Genomic DNA, 25,004 nt, shown 5'->3' with positions numbered 1-25,004 from the left:
CCAAATGCAGAGAGGCTTTAATCCCACTTCTGCAAAGAGTCCAAGAGCAAACTTCTGAGGTGGGAGGTGACGCACCAGTCCCATCCAGACCTGGCAAAGCCTAGCCTTGCACCACTGGTATAAGCCCACTTGGTCTTTTCCCTGGCTTGCTCCTACTCTGCTGGCACCAGGGGAGTGGCTGATGAGTGCTGGCAGGAGGCTGGGCACGTGTTTGAAAGCCAGAGAGAAATGGGAAAGATGTGGCATTAATTATGATGGCTTGGGACCAGCTGGAACTGTCAAACTGAGTTAACTGAGGAGAAAATGGCTCACAGCTCAGGGACAAGGCAACCTGGGGGGCTTGGCAGGGGCCACCAGATGAAAACCACCACCATGTGCCAACTCCCTGCTCTTTCCCAGCATCAGCCCTGGAGCATCACCCTCATGTCACCATGGATGCAGCTTGGATAACGGGAAAAGAGAGTGAGCCCACTGTCAGTAGTATTTTCTTTTGAAGCCCTGCCATCATATGTGGGATCCCACTCTGGCAGAGTTTGAGCTGTCTTCTTAGCTAAACTGGGAAATTATTTACCCTGAGCCACACTTCCAAGTGAACAATGGCAACTTGGTCTTGGGAATGCCTGGTCTCAAGCAACTAAATCAAGCTCAGTGAAGCAGTCTAGAGCCTCATCACTTGGTCTGCTGTAGGACCATGGCTTCCAGTGGGCAGGATGTTGAAAGAAATGCTGTACATTGACGTTTGTAATATCTAGAGCTCTTGGCAGCCAAAGAGCTGGGCTGGGGTAGCAGCAGGTGCACATAAGGTGGGCATAGAGGTACGTGTGTTACATAAATGCTTTAAATGGAAACAGACAAAACCTATTAAAATATATTGCACTGGGGTTATGCTTCTTGTTGCCTCTGCTTCAAGCCGTAGATTTGCAATTAGTTTGTATTTATGGACAGTTTACATTTTTAAAGCATTTCAAAACACCTCAGCCTAAAAACATGCATTTCTAGTCTGTTTAGATTTCATGGAGAGAAACAGGTTCCCCTATGAGCCAGGCATGAGTTAAACAATAAACAGATCCCTTTTACAGGCAGTGCCAGATTTCCCCTCCTGCTGTGTATCCATGCAAAGGTAAGTAGGGTCCCAAGGCAGTGCAGGTGGCTGGAGCCCCCCACTATGGCAGAGCCCCAGCAAAGGTGGCACACGTGTTCCATGGAGCTCCACATCAGTCTCTTTCCTGGTAAGCAATGACATTCAAAGGCCTGATTTTTGTTTATTCCACTGCAACCCGTGTGGTTGTTTACATGAAGGTAAAAGGTATGAAAAAAGCTATCAGACCAGAACAAGGATAAAAAGGGAAAAGCTCCATGCAGCTACAGCTGGATGCACTGACTGCACCTGGCTGCGTTCAGGCATGTTAGCTTACTCCTGAAGCTGTTGATCACCTAATGCTGAACTGGTTTTCCTACAGATTATGTGGGAATGGTGGTAAAATACTCTTTAATTCCACCAAGCAGAAAGGGTTTCCAGGTAAATGACTTGTCTGGCCTGGAGTAGCACAAACCAAGGCACACCTGCTCCACATGGGTCATTTTGTGGGTCTCTTTTTCCCCTGAAATGTTCCTGCTTTGCAACAGAGCTGAGAAAGCAGAGCCAAAATCCTTGCCTAGAACTGTGCAGCTTACTTGTGTGTGGTGCTTATGTAGGAGGCCCTCACCTGAGCTACTGGCGAGGATGCATCAAAATGGCCAACAATATGCTCTTGTTTTTTATGGGATAAGGATTAACTCAGCAGGAGAAGGGTAGGAGCAGTGCTGCTCACCTTGGGAAAAACCACATCAACAGCTGTGTCCATCACAGCCTGGGGTTACATACCTGCCACCCTTCCCCACAGCACTGCTGTGGTAAGTGTACTCTGCTGCTCAGACGTTTCCCAAACCTGGGCTCTAAGAAACACGGGGTTTTTTTCTGATGAGAACGCTCAAATTATGTACTTGCTCAGAAAGCTGATGACACCTAGAAGGGAAACGTGCAATGTAGAGAATGAAGCTAATTGCTCTTTAGTAGTTTTCTTTCTGCCTACCAGCTTTACAGCACAGTTTGGGGAAGAGAAGGCTGCCCTGAGACTTCCACTGAAAATTCTGCACTGCAGATAGGGACTATCAAGGTCAGCCCCACCAATTTCCCGTCCCTTCCTCTAGCCTGGGAAAAGGAAAATGGTATAAATAAACCACTGTTTAACCAGAACCCCCCTCCAGACTCTAATCAATGGTTGAAAAATGTTTAAAAACCAGTTTTGAGTGGAGGATAGCTCTGAAATTTAGATATTTCATCAAAAATTCTCCCTAATAGAGTCTCATTCTTTTGTTTTGCTTGGTTTGGTTTTGTTTTGGTTTTTTTTGTGGAGGAAGGAAAAGTTGTCAGAGAGAGGATATGTTTCTCACAGAAGCAGCTGGGACTGGGACTGTGGTGTTTTACCCTTTGGAGCTGCAGCAGCAATGTCTCTTGTCCCCTTTCTCCAAGGACACAGCATCTTCCCGGCATCAGCATTAACCAAAGGCTGTCTTACAGAGTCACCTCCTGCCTAAAATTTAGCAAGTGAGAGGTGGGAAAAGAACAAGAACCTAAAGTATCTGAAACCCTCACTCCCAGACAACTGAATCCCATTCTTCTCCTTAAGCAAAAGGCATTTCAAATTGATCTTCTGAAGCATCACCACCATCCTGAGGAAGGAATTTGGAGGAAGAAGAAAGGAAAGAGATCTTTCACAGCTGTCTGGCTCTGAAACTGAAAAGTATTCGTGTGTGGAGGAAAGCACCTTTCTCTGTCAGAAGGAAATAAATGAAAAAACATCGTGTGAAATACAGAGGGCAGCACTCATCTTCCATTGTCCTGCAGAAGCACTGCTGTCAGGGGCTTCCTGGCCACAGATGGACACACAAGTGTCTTCTCATGGAGCTCTCCCCCCCTGCTCTCCTCTCCTGAAAGTCCAGCTCAAATTTTTCATCTTCTAATGGCAAAATAGAAGATGGAATCTGGAGAAGAGCAAACAAAAAAGTACAAACTAACAGAGAATGGTAAAAATCCTTGAAACAGAGGAGCAGGATTGGGATGAGGACTTGTACAAACAGCACGGGTGAAATCACCCCAAAGCAGGAGATCCATTGGAGCCCACACAGCATCTGCTGCCCCAGTACCTATTCATGGATAGCAACAGGGACCTGGCAGGTTTTTGCCAGGCAGACTGAAGAAGCAGGAGGAATTGACTCATCACAGAAACATCACACCGCTAGGAACATCCACAGGATAACACTGCTGGAAACCCACAGTGGGAAAACAACGTTGCTGCTGAGGATGGAGTGCCAGCAGACTGTCCCACCTCCATCCACCTCAGCCACATGCTGGCTGGCTATTGCTAGAGGCCAGGATAGTATTAAAGCAAGGAGGGACAAAGGGAGTCTCTAGGGCATGGAACAGAGATGTTACCCTGAGTGGATCTCTCGGTGGGTGCTGCATTATGCATACAGGGACACAGCTCACCCAGAAGGTAAATCGGGCAATTGGAGCGAGCTGTTTGAATACACACCCAACAGAGGGAAACTCAATTAAATTTTAAAGGCAACACATTTGAAAGTGGCAGGACTAAGTGGCATTTAAAGGTGGCAATCGTTGCCAAGTTATTTCGAGCAAACAGGAGGCTATTCCATGCATCTGTTTGAACGTGCCAACAATTAATTTAGTAATCAGCATGTTCTGAAGGGACAACTCAAGAGGGTGACAAGCAGGGCTAGGCCCTCGATCAGTGTAAATTCACCATGGCTCTCTGTGCTGCAGCCAGCCCCACGCTAGCATAGGGTTTGGCTGAAAGCCCCTCAGGAGGGACATGCTGGGGGAGGTGACTTTACTTACATAAGGACGGTGATGTGCCTCACACACGTGCAGATGGTGATGCTTCTCATACCACCCACAGCACAGATGGACTGTCAGTCATCACACTGAAAGCCATTCCAAGAGTGTGCCTACCTCCAGTCCAGCAGGGAAAAATTAAGTGCTCTTTTATCCACTAAACCTATCCTGCCTTATACCAGCATAGACACCAGAAGCAAAAATATTATAGAAATAAACCTGCTATTTATACAGCTCAGCAGAAGAGATACAGCCATAAAGATGCTGATGTCACTATTTTGCTCAATGCAAATTAAATGATGGTGTGCCTATAGAGTTCCTTTCACCCAGAGAGCAACAACCTCCTTGCTGTGGACTTGGACCATCTCCTGCCCTGAGGAGGCTAAGGGCTTGTATCAGGGCCCTTGCCAGTCCACCTGCAGTAAATGTGCCTCTGCCTTGGAGCCATCTACACCAACAGCCTACAAGGTGTTGAAATAAATAATATCCTAAATGTCTTCACTTAATTTGGGTCCTGTGAGGTGTTCGTGTCTTGGAAAAAGGGACATCCAAAGATCCCAGAGCACTGGACTTGCAAAGCCCTAAGAGATGGAGGCAAAAAAGTGGCTTGAAATACAAGAAAGAATAAAAATTTAAAAAATCAATAGACAGCTGTAACAAATAATCCTGTCATACATTTACCTTGAGTAATGTATTTAGCTCTTAGAGATTGAGGTGATAAAGCCAAAAAGGGTGCTTTGCAAAGTCCCAAGTTACTGCTCTTAAGAGTTGTAATTTCCTTAAGAAAAGGATCTGTCAAAAAAGAATCAGGAGAGGGAAGAAGACAGAAACATCTCAATTTGAACTCTGCAGACCCAAGCATTTTGATTAACTATCTCCAGTCACCTTCTGGAGCTCTAAAACCCACCCTGGGTGACCAATCTGGGCTGCAACCAGCCCATCACTGCCCGCCCCTACCACCCATGGAGGTATTAGCATCGACCTGCAGTTCCTGCTCCAACACCTCCATTCAGTTCCTCTTCATCCTCATACATGTCAGTAAGAGCCCTCCCACAGCCACTGGCTGGTCCTTGCACTGGGCTTAGAAGGAGATAGGAAATTGCAGCCAGAGGAAATCCTCCTGGATGATCCATCTCTGCAAGCACGGACAGGCCCAGCAGCAGCGAGTTCAAGACCAGCACCCTGCACTGCCCCCAAAGGGTTCTGGATTCAATCCCAGCTACTTCTCTTCTTCCAGGACAGCGTGGCCAGACAGCACCAGAGAGCATCTTGTATTCCCTTTGGGAGCAGAAACAAATGATGCAGTGGTAGAAGTTCCAAATCTTTTACACAAACTTGTCAAAAGGAGCCCCACAAACTCACCCAATGAAAAAGCTCTCCTGGAAATAGACTAATCCAGCTCCAGTTGCTGCCTTCCTGCACACTGAGAGATGCAGCCTCAGCCCCTGTGCACAGAGAGTCTGTATTCACTATAGGACAGAATTTCAAATGATGCCAGGCAGAGACATTCCTTCTGATCCATCAAGAAATGGCACTGACAGAGAGAAGCAAGGCAAAGAAAGAGCCCATGGGACAGGGGAGGTCAGGGGCTGAGAAATGGAATGGGCCTGCAAAGCACTGATGGCAAAGTTATTAAAAGAAAAAAAACTTGCTATGGAAAGATGCCAGCACTCCAGAGCAGTTCTTGAGGTAGTATAAATCAGCATAACATTACCATGCCCAATTTGTGGCAGCTACAGGCTGCACCAGGGGCTCTCACTGCTGTGTGTTCTGGCAGAGGAGAAATTCAGGTATAGCACTGAGGTGCCAGCACAGATGCTTGCTCACTGGGCAGGTGTTGGAGGCAAATGGCAATGCCACCAGCACAACTGCAGTGTTCAGCTATCTCAGAATTTGAAAAGGAAAAAGCCCTTCTTTTTTTTTCCACCTCATAAAGTACTCATAGCACTGATGAGGAAGACAGAACCTGAATGCACTTTTTTGGAAAGCACATTTGATTATCTTCTGGAAAAAATGAGTCTGTTTCTCAACACAAGAGACTGTTTCATGCCAGAGTTAAGAGCACAGAAACCCACATATATGATACTTCATTGCTCTGTAGCCAATTTTGTTGATTAGTCATTAGGATATACAGTAAAATAGTTAATGTGCTGTAACCAATCTGCAAATGTTATAAAATCTGCAATCATATGGAACTAATTTTAAGTGAAATGGGATGATCTACAAATTACAGGCAAAGGATTACTACAAAGGCACAGAGAAAAGCAGGCAGGATGGCAACAAGCAGATCAATATCCTGCTGAGGATGAACAATGGTTAGGAGAACACAGGCAGTTCACATACCCAAAGAAAATGAATGCTGACTATATTTCAGATGTCTGAGGACTCATTCACTACCAAATAGGACATCAACAATAGCACCTTTGCAACAGCCAACGAGATGGCCACTGGCCACAGGGCTACTACCTTCAGTTTGAATGGATGTGGGGCTGCAGGACTGCTACAAACCCTTCTGTGAGCAGGAGCTCATCAGCCAGCGAGTTCCTGGGGAGCCACAGGTCCTGGAGGCTTCCCTGAAGAGCTTGCTTTCACCGTCATCTTTGAGGAAGCTTTTCTCACCTCAGCTCTGACATATATGGTGTGGAATGTGCAGCAGCTATGTGGAGACTATGGGGCACAGCTGGAATACTCACTTCAGCAAGAAGCCCGTTTTGTCCTAAGAAAACAACAATGGGAATGCTCCTGTGCCCCTTTAAAAAATCAAGGCAAAACCCATTAGTTGGCAAGGTTACAATTACCAAGCAAATGCAGACTTTGGGACTCATGTTCTGTTTCTTCCCCTCCTTTAAATCATAAATATGTTCGAAAACAAAGCAAGACATAATGAAAATGAATATACAGAAGTAGCACTTGCCCGAAGGTCCAATGTTGTGCTGTGATGTTTTGCTCATTTTTCAATCCTTCTGTTTCTTGTCCAAATTTGTACAGCCATTTGTACTCTCCCTTTTCTTAGAACCCATATTTATAATCCTGCCTTGAGATGCTCATCTATCAGCCTAGAAAGCAAATAATTTATCCTACTTTTCAAATGTCCATCCAGACCTTGGGAGGAAGGTGGGGACTGGGAGAGAGAGGAAAAGAAAGCACTTTTCCTTTTGCTTCAACATTGGTTATAGAGGATGTTAATATCCACCAGGGAAACCTCTCTCACTCCTGCCCCTTTCCTCCTCCCCTTCTCAAGAGCTGCACTTGTGACTCAGAGCCATTTTTCAAAGACAGTGCCATTTAGGGTCTCCAGCTAAAGCAGATCTGAGCAGGATCAGGTCCAGTAGTCTGTGTGTTACTCCAGCAATGAAGCCAGATTCTGATGTCAGGGAAAATGAATTTAAGTCTAGACTAAACTACTCCCCCCACTGGAGTAACAGAGGTGTGAGTGTCATCAGCCTGATCCCTGCCATGTGCTCTGGACAGTCCAATGCCCTGGAACACCCACCTGTTTCCTGCCTGACTCTGCTTCCTTCACTAGCATCCAGAAACACCTGTGCACAGAAAGCTTCCCTTTGCCACCACCTGCCTATTCCCTAGCAAAACATGTACCGATTAGTTGCTATTATCAACAGATTATTTTGATCAAACACCAAAACAAAAAAGGATTTTCTTGAGCGGACTGCTGTTGACTCAATCTCCTCCCCATCAGCTCTCCCAAATCACCCACTCCTTTCTCACACACCTATACGTAACTCACAAAATGAAATCTCCTAAAACATAGTAAATTATTTTATCTACTCCATCCCTTCTACCTCTTATCTGTTACTACAACCTTTTGCAATAGGGGTGCAGTAAAATCTGATTTTAAACATGAAGCTGTAGTCTGTAGTTGTTCTCTTCAGTCAAAATATAAAGATAAGAAGCTACAGATACACATTTTATCACAGCAATGGCCAAATCTATCACAGTAATGCTTTTGACAAATAATAAAATGAAAAAAAAAGTATTGAGATTTACAGCAGTTTAATGAAGGCTCTCGTACAAAATCTTGAACTCAAAGTTACAGTCCAGAGTTACTGAAAAATATAACTTACAATGAAAAAGCTGATGAGAATTGCCCACTTAGCCATGGAATTAACTGCGCTTTAACGCTGTGCTTAAATAGTCACCACACAATAGAAACAAATTTAAATCACAACCAAGGTACACACAATTCACTTCCATTCTGTTTTCAATTACACATATTCAGCAAGTAATTGAACCGCTGGAAGTTACTTGAAGAACCCAGAGGTTTCTCTTTTTTTTTTTTTTTTTTTTTTTTCCAAACACTCACTGGAAATAAATACAATTGAAAGGATACATGTGGAGTGCAATAAAATGGACACTTAGGCACTGGTACAGTCTAGTCCTCTTCAGCCCTCTACAAACTACAAGACGAGAAGTTTTAAACCACAGATGGAGTGGAGAGCAGGTTAAGAGCTGTACAGGTAGTGCAGCAGGTTATGTACTACACAAGAGCACATCTGCAAAAGGTCCCAGGAGATTTTTGTTGAAGATGCAGCGTATCCACACCAGGTATATCGTGAAGGGCTTAATGTTTTCTGAGAAGGTGTGATTCTGATGGGACAATATATAAGGCATGTAAGTGTTCTCCCCTTGCTCTTGTATCCACACTTCATATTTTACTTCTCTGACCTTGAGATACCTCAGATTCCAGGGGATCTGCCAGGACACAGCGAGTTTAGCTTCACTCGTGCCCTGGACAGAGGCCTGACACTTGGCATCCCTCACTTTGCCAGGGTAGAGGCTACCAGACCACTTCTGCTTCTTGGGTCCGGGCTTAGTCTTCACAGTCTGCCTAATCACGTGTATGAGAGATGGGATGTTCACCTTTGTGTCCTGGTAGGCACGGAACAGCCACTCAGGGTTGCGGCAGCAGAGGTGCCGTGGCACCTCCGTGCTCTTAATGATGCGCTCCTGCTCAGCTTTGTCCAGATGAGCAATCCCGCCCTGATCCCAAGGTCTGTCTGGGTAGGTTACGGTGTCTTCCCTGTCGGTGTTCTGCCAGGCAATGTACTGCAGGTCCATGCCAGGAAGGGTTGCCAGGGTTTTGTAAGGGGTGTAGTGCTCGGGGTTGATAGCATATGGGAAGAGCTCCACCACGGTGGCCCCTCTTGGCAGGAAGAGCGACATGACTAATTGGGCCCCGTGCATGCTGACCAGCATGGACGCATTGCTGATCAACCGGACGATGTCAGAAAATGAATGCTCCTCCAGAGAGACGGAAATGGTTTTCATCTGAAACTCCTGAGCAAGAGCCAGGATTAGTTCTGCCTCATTTAGGATAAGTCTGTTGATTGTCCGACTGAACACTATGATGTACTCCTCACTGGAGCTTTCCTCCAAGCTGATGTTCAGTTTCTGCATCATGAATTTGGAGAACTGCCTGATCTCATTACCAGAAACCAAGATGTTAGCCTTTGGCCCTTGTGGCTGGACAAATCCATACTGGTACCAGGTGGTGATTTTGGACAGTCCCACATAGGATTTGGTAAAGCAGAGGAGCCTGCCCAGGGTTTTAAGCTCCTCCCTGAGGAGCGGCTGCTTGTTACTCAGTAACTTGTAGAGGTCAAAGTGAACACCTTCACTCCACCCTTCCATGAAGAAGAGTCGTGCCTCCAGATCTAAGTCGGAGAACTGCTGCATGGTGTAATAGATGGGGAGGAGGTCGTCATGAAAGACGTGCATCAGGTTGTCTGGGTTGAACCTGTTGGCAATCAATGCCACATCAGGCACGAAGACCGGCTTTGGCATAAATTTCAGCGCAGCAGCTGGCAGCTCCACGAAGTTGAAGTACTGGGTGTTGTGATCTTCCACAGAGGAGAGGTCGAGCAGAGCTGGCTGGAACCTCCGGGAGCCCAGGTTGGGCAGCATGACGGAGGAGTTGCTGTGAAAGTAGACAAACTCCTCAGCCTCGGTAGAGTAGCAGAGGGACTCAAAGCGGCAGATGCGGTCGGTGTGCATCCTGCCAGTGCACACCATCCTGGTACCGTTCTCCACCAGGGCCTGCAGAGCTGCATGGTAGTCAATCTGAGCCTCAGAAAGTTCCTGAGCCTGGCGCATGAGGACCAACTCCTCTTCCACCGTGGCGGCATGATCGCGCAGCTTGATGTATTTCCACAGCACGGCAGCGAGGATGGACACGAGCAGGGCATTGAACACAGCTGCTATGTTCATTCTGTAGTTAGATCCTAGCAGGATGACAGGTGGGGAATGCAATGGAGAGGGAACACATCATTAGCACTCTTTGACATGATGAGGGCAAAGACCTGTGGAAAATAAAACAAGAGAGGAACCACTTGAACATCAGGTTTACAGCTCCACCATAGATCATATTTTACGGACTATTCAAGAGAGTTTAGGCTTCTTTTGATAATTTTATCCCCATCCAGGGAATGAGGGGGAAGAAGAAAAAAGTGCTGAAGCTCTCCCTAAAACTGTAAAAAAATATAAAGCAAACAGAACTGGGAGCTGCTCTACAGGAAGGTGCCTCTGTCATTTTCATTTCTGTGCTTTTGAAGAAGAAAATATAAAAGAGTTTAAGGATGAGCTCTATGAAGATCTGTTAGAAAGAAAAGTATGTTCTCTGGGACTCTGGATCACTCTGCTTTTTGCCGACCACGCCCACAGTGAGAGGAAATAGAGCACTGCAGTCACTGGGCCACCTGCACAGGACTTGCAGACCAAGCTCCTTCTCCCGCTCTGTACAGCTGAGAGCACTCAGGCGTGCCCTCACCTTCACTGTGCAGGCAGCAATAGCTCGGCAAGTATTGCCAGGACAGATTTCGCTGCACTCCAGTGTGCAATGTGAACTAGTGAGCATCACCTCCAATTTCATTTTATCCAGGGGTGGGGGAAGGACTTGCAGGTCTGTGGACTGCCCTGAGGGAGAATCCTGAGTCACTAGGGTGTTGCTCTGGCTGCAAGCCAGGATCAAAGGCTAGGAACCACCATCGTCTTCCAAAAGAAATACTGGCATGGGAGAGAGGAGAGCTCTGCTCTTTATGAGAGGAACTGATGTGTCATTAAAGCAATCAAACCTTAATTTAGTGAGAGTCTGGCTCGCAGAGCACAGCCAGCCCTTTTACAAATGATAACCTAATGCATTTTAAGGGTTTCACTGTTGGCATTTTCCCATCCCAACCTAAGAACCTTTTCTGTGCTGTTCCAAAGCCTCCCTGATTCTTTTTCTATTAGAGCCTGTGACTGTTTTCCTTCTATGCAGAAACACTACTAGCTTGTATCAGAGCATTGATTATAACTTCAACTGTGAACTTCAATTGAGGTATTGATTCACCTACAGAATTTATGGGCTTCAATTTTCATTATGCATCAAGATTCACTGCTAGTCAGGCTGTAAATAATTACACCCATGATTCATGGGGAACTTTAGGAAGGGAAATTTCTGATTAGTAATTAACCCACTAGATTGTTTTTAGCTGCCATTTTTAAAGGTAGCAATTGTAAATTTCCTTTGGTGCAAGTTTGCCGTGGGGGAGAAAAAAAGCAGTGTCTCAAGTACATGTTCTGACATCCCAAGCAGCCTTTACCATTTTAACCAAGAGACACTTCTTACATGGCAAAGTGGAGGAAGTTAGCCAGGCATATTTGAGACCAAAGCAAACACCTCTATTGCCAAAGGAGTTCCTTTGAAATCAGCTGCTGCAACTTAAATGCTTGATCCTACAACTTGGAATTGAATGGAGAATCATTCATAGAACTCAATGAAGTCAGAAGGGATTCCTACACCTCATGAGATCCCAACAGCCTGAAGGATCTGTCTTAGGAAGAACTGAAGGTACGTGGGAGTCTGAATAATGCCAAAGAATTGAGTGCTAGCTTTAAGCCACACAAACTCAAGAGGTGAGCTCTGGGGACCTGAGCAGCAAATTCATTTCAATTTCTAGCTACTCAAACAAAACAGAAATTAAGTCCATCTCCTTTGGCAAGTGGTCTGAAAAACTGCTTCATTTAGAAACTCTCTAAAAGCAAAGCAGGCAAGTTCAAAATGTGTTGTTTTGATTTCAACCATGGAAAAAAGGGACCAAGAGTGGTCACCTGATTATCAGGACAGGATCAACTCTCCACAAACTATGCCCCAAAGATGCTTCTCCATCTCATTCTTAGTAGTCATTCATCTCTTCAGCCAGTCTCTATCAAGAGAGGCACAAAGGACCGTGGTACACTCTTTTCTAACGCTTAGCCTTTGTTTCTACCACAGCAATTTTAACTGGGTTTTTCAGGGGCATTTTGGTGGTGGTGAACTCTGCTGACCATTACAAACCCCTTGAGCCAAAAAGGCCTCCTTGAAAACAGCCTGTTCAAATGTTTCACCCCTGATTTGTTCTCTCCTCTCCAGCTGCAAGGGAAGGGCATAAGAGGCACTTCAGAGATGCGGCCTGATGGATACAGCTAATGTTCAGAGGTTAGCAATTCTCATTTCAGACTCTGCCACAGCCATACCTGCTAAATGGCTAGGAATGAACAACTCAGCTTTTTAGTAAAAATCACCTGCAAGGCCCTCTTCTGCCTCTCCCCTCTTTGCAGCTCTTTCACTTCCCTGCACTTAGCTGAAGTGAGTGCATGTGCTTTAGCCAACCAGGTGTCAGGAATATGTTAAATGTTAGCAATGCTAAAGTAATCCATCTTCATTTCTGTTCCTCATTGCCAGTTCCTAAACCCTGGTTCATGCTGCTTGGGAGAAAGCTGCTTTTGATGGAAGTGAACAACGGGATGTGGACAGGAAGGGGTGTTGCAGGCAGAAATGAGAATTTCACAGGTACTCAGAGAACTGTCTTAATTCTTTGCCTGTTTTCCCACATTTTATCATCCACCTTTTTTCCAATCTGACACTTTCTGTGAAAACAGAACGTCAGGATCTATAATTTTTGGTCCCTCAGGGAACGATAAAACATAAATAGTAACAAACAATCCCACTGTCTGCTTTTACATACCCAAGAGAGGGTGCACTGAGAGAGCAAAGGCAAACAATCACTCTCCATGTCCCTGGTTCCTCAGTCCCCTGAGCCGAGATCAGTCGTAAAGTTCTGTCAGCAGCAGCAGACCCAGGATAAGAAACTTCCCCAGAAGGCAGAGGGTAACACGGAAACAGGTGAAAGCAGATAGTTTTCCACCTGAAGAGAGCTGCTTCACAATAAAAGAAACTTTCATTACTAAATCTCCCTCGTGAACTAGGTCTAGTGCTGCCACTCCCACAGTGTCATCAGAGAACATCTTAAGAACTGAAAGGCACTTGCAGAAGTGGCAGGCCAGACACACTGCTACTTTTTTTAAGAGTGGAGTGCTCTGTGCTGCTTCTTTCTACATAGAGGGCAGCCTCTAGGCCACTCACCCCCCGAGCTGCCCACAGACTCCCTCCTCCCCATCCCTACCATGTTCATCCACTCTCTTGCTTCCTAGTGACACTGGGATAACCAGGGCTCTGCTCCACGTGAGTAATATGCCCCAGTTACCAAGGAAATCGATTAGACTGACATTTTTTCACTCTCTGCTTTTAAATGCTAAGGCAACCATCCTTCAGCACCAGGAGACATGACAACTGGTAGACCAGAGCCAAGCCAGAAGAGATGTGCACGTAAAAGCTGCACAGAGCTTCTTGCTGCCAAGCTGGCAGAGGGCAATGATGTCCCATGGGAGGGGATGGGATGTGCCCTTGAGGACTCCCGAGAGGAGTGGGCTGCAGGGGAGCAGCAGGAGTAAGAGAGGGAGGTAGAGGAGGCAGATTTTCCTGGCAGTGATCCTGACAGGGCAAGGGACAGCAGACTTAGAGCCAGACATGGGCAGTTCAACAAAAACACTGGTGTGGGGGCAGCTGAAGATTGTGCAGTGGAATTAAGAGCATATCCTGAGGCTTGCAGCTCAGCCACAATGGATGCCACTCCAGCAGCTAAGAGCCTGTGGGAGGCACTCTATTTTTGGTCAGCTCATCTTTACTCTTTTTCCAGGAGTTCACAGGCATGAAGAGCTTATCCCATTTTCTTCCTCCACCTCCACTCACTTAGCAAAAGCATCATAGTTTCATTCTCACAGCCCAGCTACTTCTCCTCTAACTAGCACTGGCTGATGGTGAGCAGGTGGTCTTCAGGAATATTCATTTGGTGTGTTCAGCAGGTACTTCTGGCAGAGGCCTCCAGTGTCCTGCAGGTCCATAACACTGTCATGCAAGTTTGGACACAGCAGCACCTTCTGCCTGTTAGCTACAGGTTATCTCATGTATTAAACATCCTCAGGAAGTGGTAAGACACAAGAAGCATAGATGGAGAACAGTGTCTCCATCTCCTGTTAACATGCCTAGGAGATCAGAGTGGGTGGGATGAGAGAGGAATTTCCACTAATAGGCAGTTGGCATAAAGAACTGTTTGGATTCATTTAGGAGACGAGTTCTGTTGTTCTTTTTTTAATTGTGAAGCTACAGTAGGATGAATCATTAAAGCTATTAATATGACGGACAATGTTCCAAATCTCCTCTCCATTTTTAAAATTGCAATATAGGTAAGAAATAGGGAAAAAAGCTACAAAATCCACATTTAAAAAATCCCAACTACAAAAAAGACAAACATACACTACTAAGACCCCCAAAGGGAAAAAAACCAAGAGCTTGATTAGGGAGAACAAGGGTGAACAGGCTGACCAGTAAGCCTTAAGAGGGGTCACCTATTCCTGCAGGTATTAACAAAATGAGAAGTGCTGGTTTTGTCTATTTAGGCCTTGATTAACTTTGTTACCAACTGCCTGAACATTTTCTGGGCCAATGTTCATCTTCCCATAGCTACAGCAGGCTAAAAAGCCTCAAAAAATGGAAAACAAAAAAGCATGAAGGAGACACATTTCCAGAGAGCACCACCACTGTGCACAGAGGCAAATGCCTCTTCATGGAGGCCAACTTGGCCTTGGCCCAACTGGTCAGCTCCTGTGCACAGCCTGCCAGTGGTGGCAGGGTGTCCAAACAGAACCATCTCCACAGTTCCCAGAAACACAACCCAACTGGAAGTGGACTGGGGCTGCCCTTGCCACAGGACAGTGAAGGAGTTAGGGCAGAGCTGCATGGGCAGGAAATGGGCTTCTTGTTCTGGTAACACAGTGGGAGGGGTAGGAGCAGATATTCCCTCCTCAAGGACATTTTCCCCACCAGCATTCCCTACCTCTGTCCATCTCTCGCTAGACTTTCCAGGGCCAGTACAGGAAAAGAAAAGCATGCAAACATGGCATTTTGCACTCCCCCTGCAAAATGTCTTCTGTTCTTTCTCCCATCCCTGATGCAAGAGGCTTAGCTAAGGATTCAGTGTATATAACACATGCAGTTTTAAATACCTACTTCATTCATCCTTAAAGCAGAAGTTGCTAGAAGGCAACTTTCCCAATTGGAAGGAGGGGGAGTTGGGATTCAGCAGCCAAGAATTTGCTTATATTCTCATCTCTGTCACAGATTCCCACAGAACTACAAGCAAGTCAATTCCCGCAGCCCAAAAAGCTGTTATCATCTTATTCACTCTATTTATTTAATGAGATACATATATCTTTCACAGTACATAGCACATTAAAGAAAGGATGGTACACTGAATGATTGATATACTGGAACATTTTCTTTGTAAAAAGCAGCCAACTGTAGAAGTGCTGACTTTTTAAACAGGAAAAGAGCAGATTCTTGCAGAGGGTGTAAGCCCAGCAGTTAAAAATATCATTATTGAAGCCTGATACAAAGAGGGGGCCTAAAAAATACGAATATCTTGACTATGCAGTCTCAAGAAGAATTTTATAAATAGAGCTTTAAAAAAAATCCAATGAAATATAACAATGTATTTTAAAATCCCCATCTTATCAAAACCTTATCTATAAATAGTTGTGATGAAAATTACATCCATCCTCAGTTTTTATGGTTCAGCATAAGTGAGGAATACAAAGCAAAACTGTAAATCTTTCTATACAAGACTCCAACCAAGGAAAGTGAGTCTCTGTGTGATGGTCCCTACTACATGAGTACCTTCCGTATGAACAGGAGAAGACTGGTGGCTACAGGACACCTCCCAACTGCACCTATGGATAGAAAACCTAAGTTTTGTTCCATTTAATTTCAGAGAGCTGGGACAGGGAGAGATCCAACCTGACTTTCACAATGACTAGCAGCCATTGATTTTGTATTTGTTGATATTCCTGTCTTGAAATACAAAATAACAGGTTAAAAAAAATTTCAACACTAAGCAATCAATGCATAGAAGCAATGGTATGCTTCTATGGTAAGCAACTCATGAAGCTGAGCTAAAAGTATAAAGCTAAAAAGAATATTTCTTGTGCTTTTAAGGTCTGCATTTCCAAGTTCTCCATCCATAATGGAGTATGGAATCCTTTCCCCAAACAAAATCCCCAATCTCCAGAAAATACCCCTAAAAAAGACTCATTTCTGATAAACAAGCTTGAGGAAAGATGTAAGAAAAATGAGATAAAAAGGTGAAGAAAAAAAAAAAAAAAGGTATTTCTCTCATCCCTCAAGTCTTGTTCACATTCTGAGAGTCCCAATCCTAAAGATGAAAATCCAAGTTGCTCAAAATAACCATGGCTAGACAGAAGGGGAAGCTTAACAGGCAGAGTTCATTCCAGCTGATCTTTGCTCACCCGAGTATCCCATTGAAACCTATCTGGTTACATTGTCATTAAGAACCCTGCCATAAGAGTAAAAAAACCTCTCATTTTGCCTGGTCTCTTGCTTTTAGTCTGTAAACAAGATACCTTCCTCAGAAAAAAAAAGTGTTAAGAGAGCAGCAGGTTTATCTTACTTCAGTGGTCTGCCTAGAGCAAAGACAGAGCGGGGGTGGCTGAAGGGAGAATTTACTAATGCTGCAAAACTGAATTTAAAAGAATATGATGCGAAATCCCAAAGTACTGAACAAGATGATCTTCAGCCACCCCAACTGTGCCTCTGGGCTTTAGCTGCCATTTGTTATTCTCTGTATTTTATCTATCCTTTCTTTCTGTGTTCTCCAGTGGGCAGAGTACCTGTGTTATTTGGGTACTGGGACTGGTGCTCAGCAGCATTTACAGCCTGAGCTTTCTCTCTGCTTTCCATCAGCATGGTGCCCAGGACCACTCCTGTGTGCTGCAAATCCTAAGCAGGAGCCAAAATTGTTGGGAGCACAGCACAGCCAATAAGAACAGTGAAAATTCCTCCTTGGTTACCACAAGATCCACATTAGCATGTTTTTAGGAGAAGGAAAAAAAAAAAAAAAAAAAAAAAAAAAAAAAAAAAAAAAAAAAAAAAAAAAAAAAAAGTAATCCCACAGCAGCACGTGTACAGCAAGAAATACGTTTCTGCAAACCTACAAAATTTAGTCCATATCAGAGATGTTTTCCCCATGAGATTTTAGTTTTAAAATGATAAAGCAAATCACAAGTCAAACAAAGAGGGACTACAAAGAAATGGGATTACAAATGGACTACTGACTCTCTTCCCACATGTGCACACATGTAGAGGAGGGATTCAGTGTGAACTTGCATGGAAGCGGGGGAGCAAGGAGATATCATCAAAACCATGCCAACCTCCCCCCTCTCCTCAGTACACTACAACCAGGACTGCCAACAAAACTGAATTCAGAGCCGTATGTGATCAGCACAGCAAACACAGCACAGTTACAATTACACCCAGCAAAGAAATGCAGTAATTCAGAGCATTTGCAACCTTTTTAGTCTTGGAAGTACTATCGCTGTAGATCAGTGTTTCAGCACATGCACGCATACCTGGTGTTGCTAAATAACAGGAAATGCTATCCGGTGCCTCTCTTTCACAGGAGAAAGAAAAAAGAAGACACCTTAAAGCTATGGTTTGCAGGGGAACGAGCACTCTCCAGTCCTCTTCTTTCCTCACCACCACAAAGAAAAAGCAAAAATCCCATCTAAGAGCTCTCGGCACCGTAACCCGTGCACCATCTGCAGCCTGAGCTACCTTTCTCCCCCAGGTCTGAGCATGCTCTGTCTGCCGGCAGTGTCCTATCGCTCCAGCTGGCTCACCTCAATTTGTTAGCCTCCCAGAGGTCAGCCTTGCATGCAGGATGATTTGCTGCAGTATTCCTGCAAATCCCCGACCGCGGTCACACCGAAACAAACACCACCGTGCTGTTTCACGGAGCCGAGCGTGTCTTGGGAGACAGGCGGCGAACTGCCTTGGGGAGGGGGACACACACATTGTAGAAACCCTGCTTTTGAGGATCATTAACGCCACTGTTACTCCAGACACTTCACATAAAAGAAGAGAACAATAGGAGAGAAAAGGGAAAAAAATGCCCCTTGCTTGAGGACGTGAAAGCCTTTCATCATGCTTTCTAATAATTCCCTTAGCACCAGGAAAGCAATTTCCCAGCTGTGATGGTCAGCAAATGGCTTAGAATTGAACAAGGCTGTGATTGCCCTCCTTCAGAGATCCAGGGAACAGTATTTTCATACTAAAGTTATTTTTTTTTTATTGTGGAAACAAGTAAGTCCTAAACACAAAGGCACAGAAATTATCCAGGAGCTTATAAGAGAATCTCGTACTGCGCACAAGCTCATGGAGGTGAGTGCCTTACACCAACCTTCACAGCGGAGCTTCAACCTGTGGGGACTGAGCAGCTTCATGAAGATGGCAAACCAGACAGAACTGACTGGGAACACTTCCAGTTCTTATCCCACAGTGGGATCCACATGCCCTCCAAAAGGCTCATAGCACTAAGTCACACCACTGAACACAGGAGTGAGATCCCAGCTCGGCAAGGACATTCCTGCAGGCAGATCACAAGCAAACATATGAGGTTCTGCAAACATGTTGATTGCATATTTGCAGGATACATTTTGAGTATCTGTCTGTGAGGACCTCCCCATTGAGACCTAAGAGGTAAAATAAGGAAGGATGAAAAAGTAGAAAAGTTCTGTAACACCTCCTCCCACATACTCAAAGCGGACTTTGAACTACAGCATGAGTCTACGACTATCCGGAGAGAATCTCAGAGAGACGCTGGTCGGTCACATCTGCCTGGGGGAAATAAATAATAAAAAAGAGCAAAGAGAAGTGCTCTCGGCCTGTCCTATTGGGACTAAGGAAATCCAAAGTCACCCTTCCCTTTTTATGACCATCTCATTGTCCTGTTGCCCATCTGAATACAAAGATGTTGCCTTGTGCAGAACAGGTCTGATATTTTTCCTCTAAATTTTGAAACTCTAGAAGTGGAGTGCTGGAGTCCAGGGCATTCCTCTGGACACCCTGGAAGGTCACAGACCTTGGTAGAGAAGACTGGGACCCAAACAAGAGAGTTTGAATCCTGGCCAGGGGGGTGTGGAGCCAGTCCAGGGAGGTTGCCTGGCACAGAGCCCAGGAGGACACAGTCTTTGACTTCAGCCCATGGGAAAAACTTCTAACACTGAGAGAAGAATTACAAGTCACAAAGGTGTGAAAAGGGTAGTGTAGTTTATCACAGGGTGGAAGAATTTGGGTTTTTAGAATATAGGTACACGGGGGACAAGAAGGAGGATTTAGGGTGGTGCCCTGGCTTTTTCTTCTTCTCCCCTGGCATCCATCTTCTGATGTGATGACGACACAAAGCAGTTTAAGGGGATTGGGTCAGAGTAGAGATGACTCTGTTAGTACAGGTGACAGGCATTGGCACATAATTGTAAATAATATACATGTAATTATCTGTATAAGAAGGTAGTGATCTCCCATTGGGAGGGGAGTTGTCCTGTGTCTGAGCAGCAGAACACCTCGGCTGGGCACAGAGAGCATTGTAAGATAAGAATTAATAAACAACGTGAGAAACCAAGAAAAAAACAAGACCTTGAAGACTCCGTTTCATTCTTATATCTGGCACAGGGCCTTCAGAGGCAAAAGGCTCTCTCGAACCACCACTTCGAATCTTGGGTGAGCAAAGAGAACCAAACCCGAGAGTGGAGTCATATTTGGAGCTAACTTCACCTGAGAAAACGTATCTTGCCTTTGTGTTTTCCACACTTCAGAAAGCTCCACAGCATGACCTACCTCCCACTGATGCTAATGGGAGCCTTTCCACTAATCCCAAATATCTTGGTTAGTGACTTTATCAGCGGGACCCCAAATAACCCAGACACACCATGTTGGTCTCTTTCTCTTAGACAAGCTTTTATTTTACTGGAGAAGAAAGGACAACATATACAGACTGGTCTTCTATACATGAACAAGCTTCTTCTCTACCCTTGGAATGAGTTATATTAAAGGATTTCTTAGGTACAAGTTTCGCAATGCATGGAGCTAGAGAGTCTAACCCCAGTCATGAAGAGGGTCCTGTTTGTCAATCTGTCACATCACAGTACAAAACAACTTCATTAATGGGTGAGGGTGGGGGAGAAATACCATAATCAAATAATTCCAGCAACTGTGAAATAATAACTGTCCATTACTATTGCACCATAAGGCACTAAGTGTGGCAGTCCCAAGCTCTTCACAGCCAGCACCTACTACCAGCTGGCAAGGTCTGAATAGCAGGTCTTAGCTCAGAACTAAGAATTTGATGAATATTTAATACCACTCATAAAGTTGCAGCCTTCAAAAACAGCACCACATTTTAGGACTCCTAAAAAGCAGTACAGCACAAACAAAACTCATCAAGCTAGCAAGGAAGTCTGAATAGATCCCTCTTGGTTTAGGGCTGACAGAGAGTAGGTAGATCATTATTTACTGAATCTTTGCAGTGCACATACATATATGTTGCAGGGATGCCTGCATCACTCTGAATCACAGCATTTATTATTTATAGTCCCTGAAGGACTCTCTATAAGAAATTGTTCTTGCAGTGCTTTTGAACCAAAAGTGCATTTCAGTTTGAGAGCACAAAAAAAAAAAAAAAAAATTATGCCTGAACTAAAAAGTCTTTGTACTGATAAATACAAAAAGGACACAAAGGAAGCATTTGGTTTTTGGACACCAAGACTGGGACTTCACACAGAGAGGATGACATTTTGATTCTGTAGAAGCTAAAATTAAAACTCATGCCAAAAAGACTATGACTTCAGCCAAATATTGGAAATTCCTAAGCAAGAATATACTTTGACAGAGTAAAAGGTATTTTTCTGAAGAATATCTCAGGGACCAAACCCTACTTTGCTTGAATGGTTCAAGAATGACATACTCCCAGGCTTAAGAGATGTAGGTTGCAAGTTCTACATAAACATGAGGTTTAAAAAGGTTTAAGTATGATCAAACATACTTTACACACACACACACACACACACACACACACTCTCACTTAGGCTACATCTTGACCTGACAAATCAACCTGACAAATTCATAGATATTTATTCTCCTCTTCAGATATGAGCTTATTTTATACATATAAAACATACACTTGCCTATCTGAATTTGTCCTATGCTAAACTACTCAGTCTGATAAACCCCTCCATCCCTGCTAGGAACCACCCTAGCAGCATTGGCCTGCTCCTGCAGCTGCATGTAGTGTGTGTGGACAAGAAAGGTGTGGGAGAGTCACCTGCCAGTTCCCAAGGCATAAGATGGCTTTGGCAGCTGTTCTGATTCAAGTTAGGTGTCACTTGTGCTCTTCCAAGTTCCCATTTTGGCATCAGTAATGACAGGTCAGCAGGGTGACAGAGATAAATCAATCCCCTCTCCTACAGCTTTGCCAACTGCGCACCTTCAAATGTAATTAGTGCCAATGTGTCTGCAAGAGAATCTGAGATAATTCATGCTCCTAAAAGCAGTTTGGTAAGTCAATGATGTTCAGCAAGAGAAACTAAGAGTAACACATTGCCTGTGACATCCATGGGTATGGCCTCACCTTGGTGCTTCCCACAGTTGCTGTTTGTTAACTGGTTTTGCCCAGGCAGCAGAAAGATCATCTGCCCTTTCTCAATATTAAGCCACAACCTCACCTGAAGAACATCTCCCATTTTATAGACAAAAAGATTGAACCTGTCAATGGGATCTAGGTGGGATGCACCACACCAGTATCCATTAATATGGGAGTAGCTTCCTGCCAAAAATCTACCAACAATTACAACCTCTTGTGTATTCCAAGGTTGTATTCATGGGCTTCAGGGCTCAAGACAGAAGCTGGGGCCTCCAAGACTCCATGTGACAGAGTCAACATGGTAAAGGACAGAGAGGAGTAAGTTACCAGCTTAGTCACTGTTGCTCTCAAAGAGCTGTTGGAGGAGTACCCACATGCCTGACACACCCTGTTCCCCACACACCTTCTCCCATCTTTTATTCCCACCACACTTGCTGTGCAGAAGGTCCAGGGGCCTCCTGCATGCCTGGGAAATGCATCCCCCCCAGACCCACAATTTAGCCTCAAGTTGGAGGTCCTGTCAGAATGACTTGTCCTGGGAATTTTGGAGGAAAAGGAAGAGAACCTCTTTTCCTGTCTGTTGAGACAAACAGGATAATCATAACCAGCAGTCTCACAGATGTCTTAGGAAATTAAGATGTTAATATCACAGCAAAATACAGCTATTGAAAGGAAAAACACCCCTGAACGTGAACATCATAGGGGTGCCAAGGTATGGAAAAGAAGAGACATAATAGAAATACAAAACTTGCTTTTCAGGAGTCAACAGGCTCTTAGACAGATCTACAGGGGTGAACAGATAACAACTGTGTGGAAGTATGCAAAGGATAGGGCTTAAGATGTCCAAGAATTTTAGTTGATTGCCTTCACTGGATTATGCAACTGGTCTGCAGTTGTTCCAGAACTGATGAGAACATCTCAGTTCACAAGCATAATTACAGGAGGGCCTCAAGGATCGAGGTCCAGGACTTGGATGGTCTTTATGGGTATCTTCCAATTCAGAATATTCTATGATAGGACTGGTGCCTGAAGTGGCCTTTGTTCTAACCTTTCACTTTTTTATGTTCAGAGGCTTGGTGCTTTCTTAAAAACCTTGCAAATCCAAACCTACAAACCAAAGTCCTAGTACTTCATGCAAAGAACTCCACAAGGAAGCAGTAACAGCATATACAGTCTTGATCAAAACAGCAGTTTCGATCCAAGCTGGAGCATGTGCTTCAATTAGCCAGTCTCTGACAAATGCCTGGAAGTAGCTAGAACAGCAGCATGACAGGAAAATAGTTCAGAGCCAAGCTAAAGGAGAATCTAAATCAAATCAGGGGAAATAAAATGGTTTACTGCCATTTTGAGTCCCATAATTACAAACTGATTGTCTTGCCTCCTACGCCCCCTTCAGCCACACTCGTACGACACACTCTCGTTTAAAGGATGCAGGCAGCATCCAACCCGACACTATTCCTTGGACAGCAGTGTAATATTAACAACAGCTAGGAGTACAGTAGCACAGGATATCTCCCCGTAGTGGAACCTTTTAGACTAATGATAAAGGAGCACAAAACATTCATGTTTTGGGTGGGGAGCACATCCCAGGGATGCTGACAGTCACATGATATTTCAGAGCAGAGCATTAGGTCTCACAAATCATACAATAACTTACACAGGAGGTTAAAATAAAAGGGTGTTTCCTGACAGCATTAGGCACAGGACTGAAAATTAGCTGCTGGCCAATTAAAAAATATATCCTAACAACTGGGTTTTGATTAGTACTTAAAAATCCCAGTCTGATATTCCCCATGGAAAAGATAAATTCTTACCTCCTCCTTCACCTGATTACAGCACCATCAGAAGGTCCAGAAGAGAAGTAGTAACACATGGCTGCAGGCCAGGCATTTACTGTTGCTCTGAGGGCTACTGCTGCTACTGACAGGAGGGAGAAGAAAGCAAATGAATCATCTTTCTCAGCTTCAACATGAACCACTGCACACAACAGGGAAAGTGTGATGAATACACTGAATTAATTGTAAAAGCCCATTTCAACTCCTCCAGGTGTCATATGCAACCATTTACAGTTTGATACCTAAAAAGAGCTTCTTCATGCCCTCAGCAGCTTTAAAATTCATGGAAAGGCTATTGAATCAAGGCATATTTATCAAGGGCACAGCAGCAAGAGAAAGAAGTCCAAGCCTGACCTGATTGGAAATTTTTGGTATTAGACTTGCTGTTGTATTTATCTGAATAGTAATAAAACCCGAAGTGGTTAAATTTTGCCCCATTTTTTTTCCCACCAATAAACCAATGAATCATTTCTCTACAAGCCCTCTTTGTGACCCACTTGTGTCGAGGTTTTAACACCCCCATAAACAGACAATATAACATTCAATACACACAAGAAGGTGAAAGTTTCAGAGAAAAAGCAGGAAGTATCTCTTGAAAGCGGAACATCTGCAAAACTACTGGCACAGTTGCTATTCACCTGCAGCCTTTCAATTGTGGGAGATTCCTCACCCAACCCTGCCACAGCAGCTCATGTCTGTTCTCTTCCTTCCTACCAGCAAGATCTGCTGCCTCTTGTTGCATCAAATGCTGAGTCAAGTCTTTGGTAATGAGAACCTCTTCAAATAACTGAAGTGTAACCTGACTGTCACTGAAAGAAGAGCAGCATCAGTCCCATAAACCAACTGCTGTTTAAGACAGCTCCAGTTAAAAACATCTGCCCTCATTCATTTTGTACAGCTCTGGATCCACGTGCTGATATTTGCAATGCCAAGAATAGAGTGGTCTTTCAGCAACTTTAGAGAGTATTTCAAGATATCAAGGGCTCTCCAGACAGCTTCCTACATCAGGATGTGCTTTTCCATCTCTAGGCTTCAGCTGGCATTGATGCAGCCATTCCCCAGAGAAGCCACCTAGCACAGGGAGGGTTGGAGCAGGGCTGAGCCCTCTCACTAGTGAAGCATTCCCAAGAATGCTGTCACACTCAGCAACCTCAAAGAGGAAGTGCTTGTGACCTTGAAGACAAGACTAAAATATGTATTGGCCATAGGCAGTGAATCCTATCCCAAGTCTGGAGAGGTCAGAGATAGAGAACATTTACAGCCTCCTCCCTTGGCTCATCCTGCTTGACCCCTTCTGTGGCAGAATGATGTGCTTATAATCTAACCTGGAGGCTGACAGGAACAATTTGCTGAGGTAGCCAACCCCTCTTTCCAAGCAAAGGGATTAAAGCTACAGCACAAAAAGCTTCT

General features: G+C 44.6%; 1 protein-coding gene across 3 annotated transcripts in view; it reads right to left on the bottom strand.

Annotated features, from left to right (window-relative positions):
• Positions 1-7,889: 7,889 nt before the first annotated feature.
• Positions 7,890-25,004, bottom strand: part of POMGNT2 (protein O-linked mannose N-acetylglucosaminyltransferase 2 (beta 1,4-)) — a 31,288-nt gene continuing 14,173 nt past the window's right edge. For 2 of the 3 annotated variants that reach the window (XM_066320451.1, XM_066320437.1), the window contains one exon: positions 7,890-10,212. In XM_066320451.1, the coding sequence (XP_066176548.1) occupies positions 8,384-10,120 (1,737 nt within the window). In that variant the 5' untranslated portion in view covers positions 10,121-10,212 and the 3' untranslated portion in view covers positions 7,890-8,383. Of the gene's footprint in view, positions 10,213-23,573; positions 23,680-25,004 lie in introns of all 3 variants that reach the window. The other variant, XM_066320442.1, reaches the window with a different exon arrangement.

This window comes from Sylvia atricapilla, chromosome 1 (assembly GCF_009819655.1).
Source record: "Sylvia atricapilla isolate bSylAtr1 chromosome 1, bSylAtr1.pri, whole genome shotgun sequence".
Taxonomy (NCBI): Eukaryota; Metazoa; Chordata; class Aves; order Passeriformes; family Sylviidae; genus Sylvia; species Sylvia atricapilla.
The sequence above is the reverse complement of the archived record's forward strand: the minus strand, read 5'-3'. Positions and strand labels throughout refer to the sequence as shown.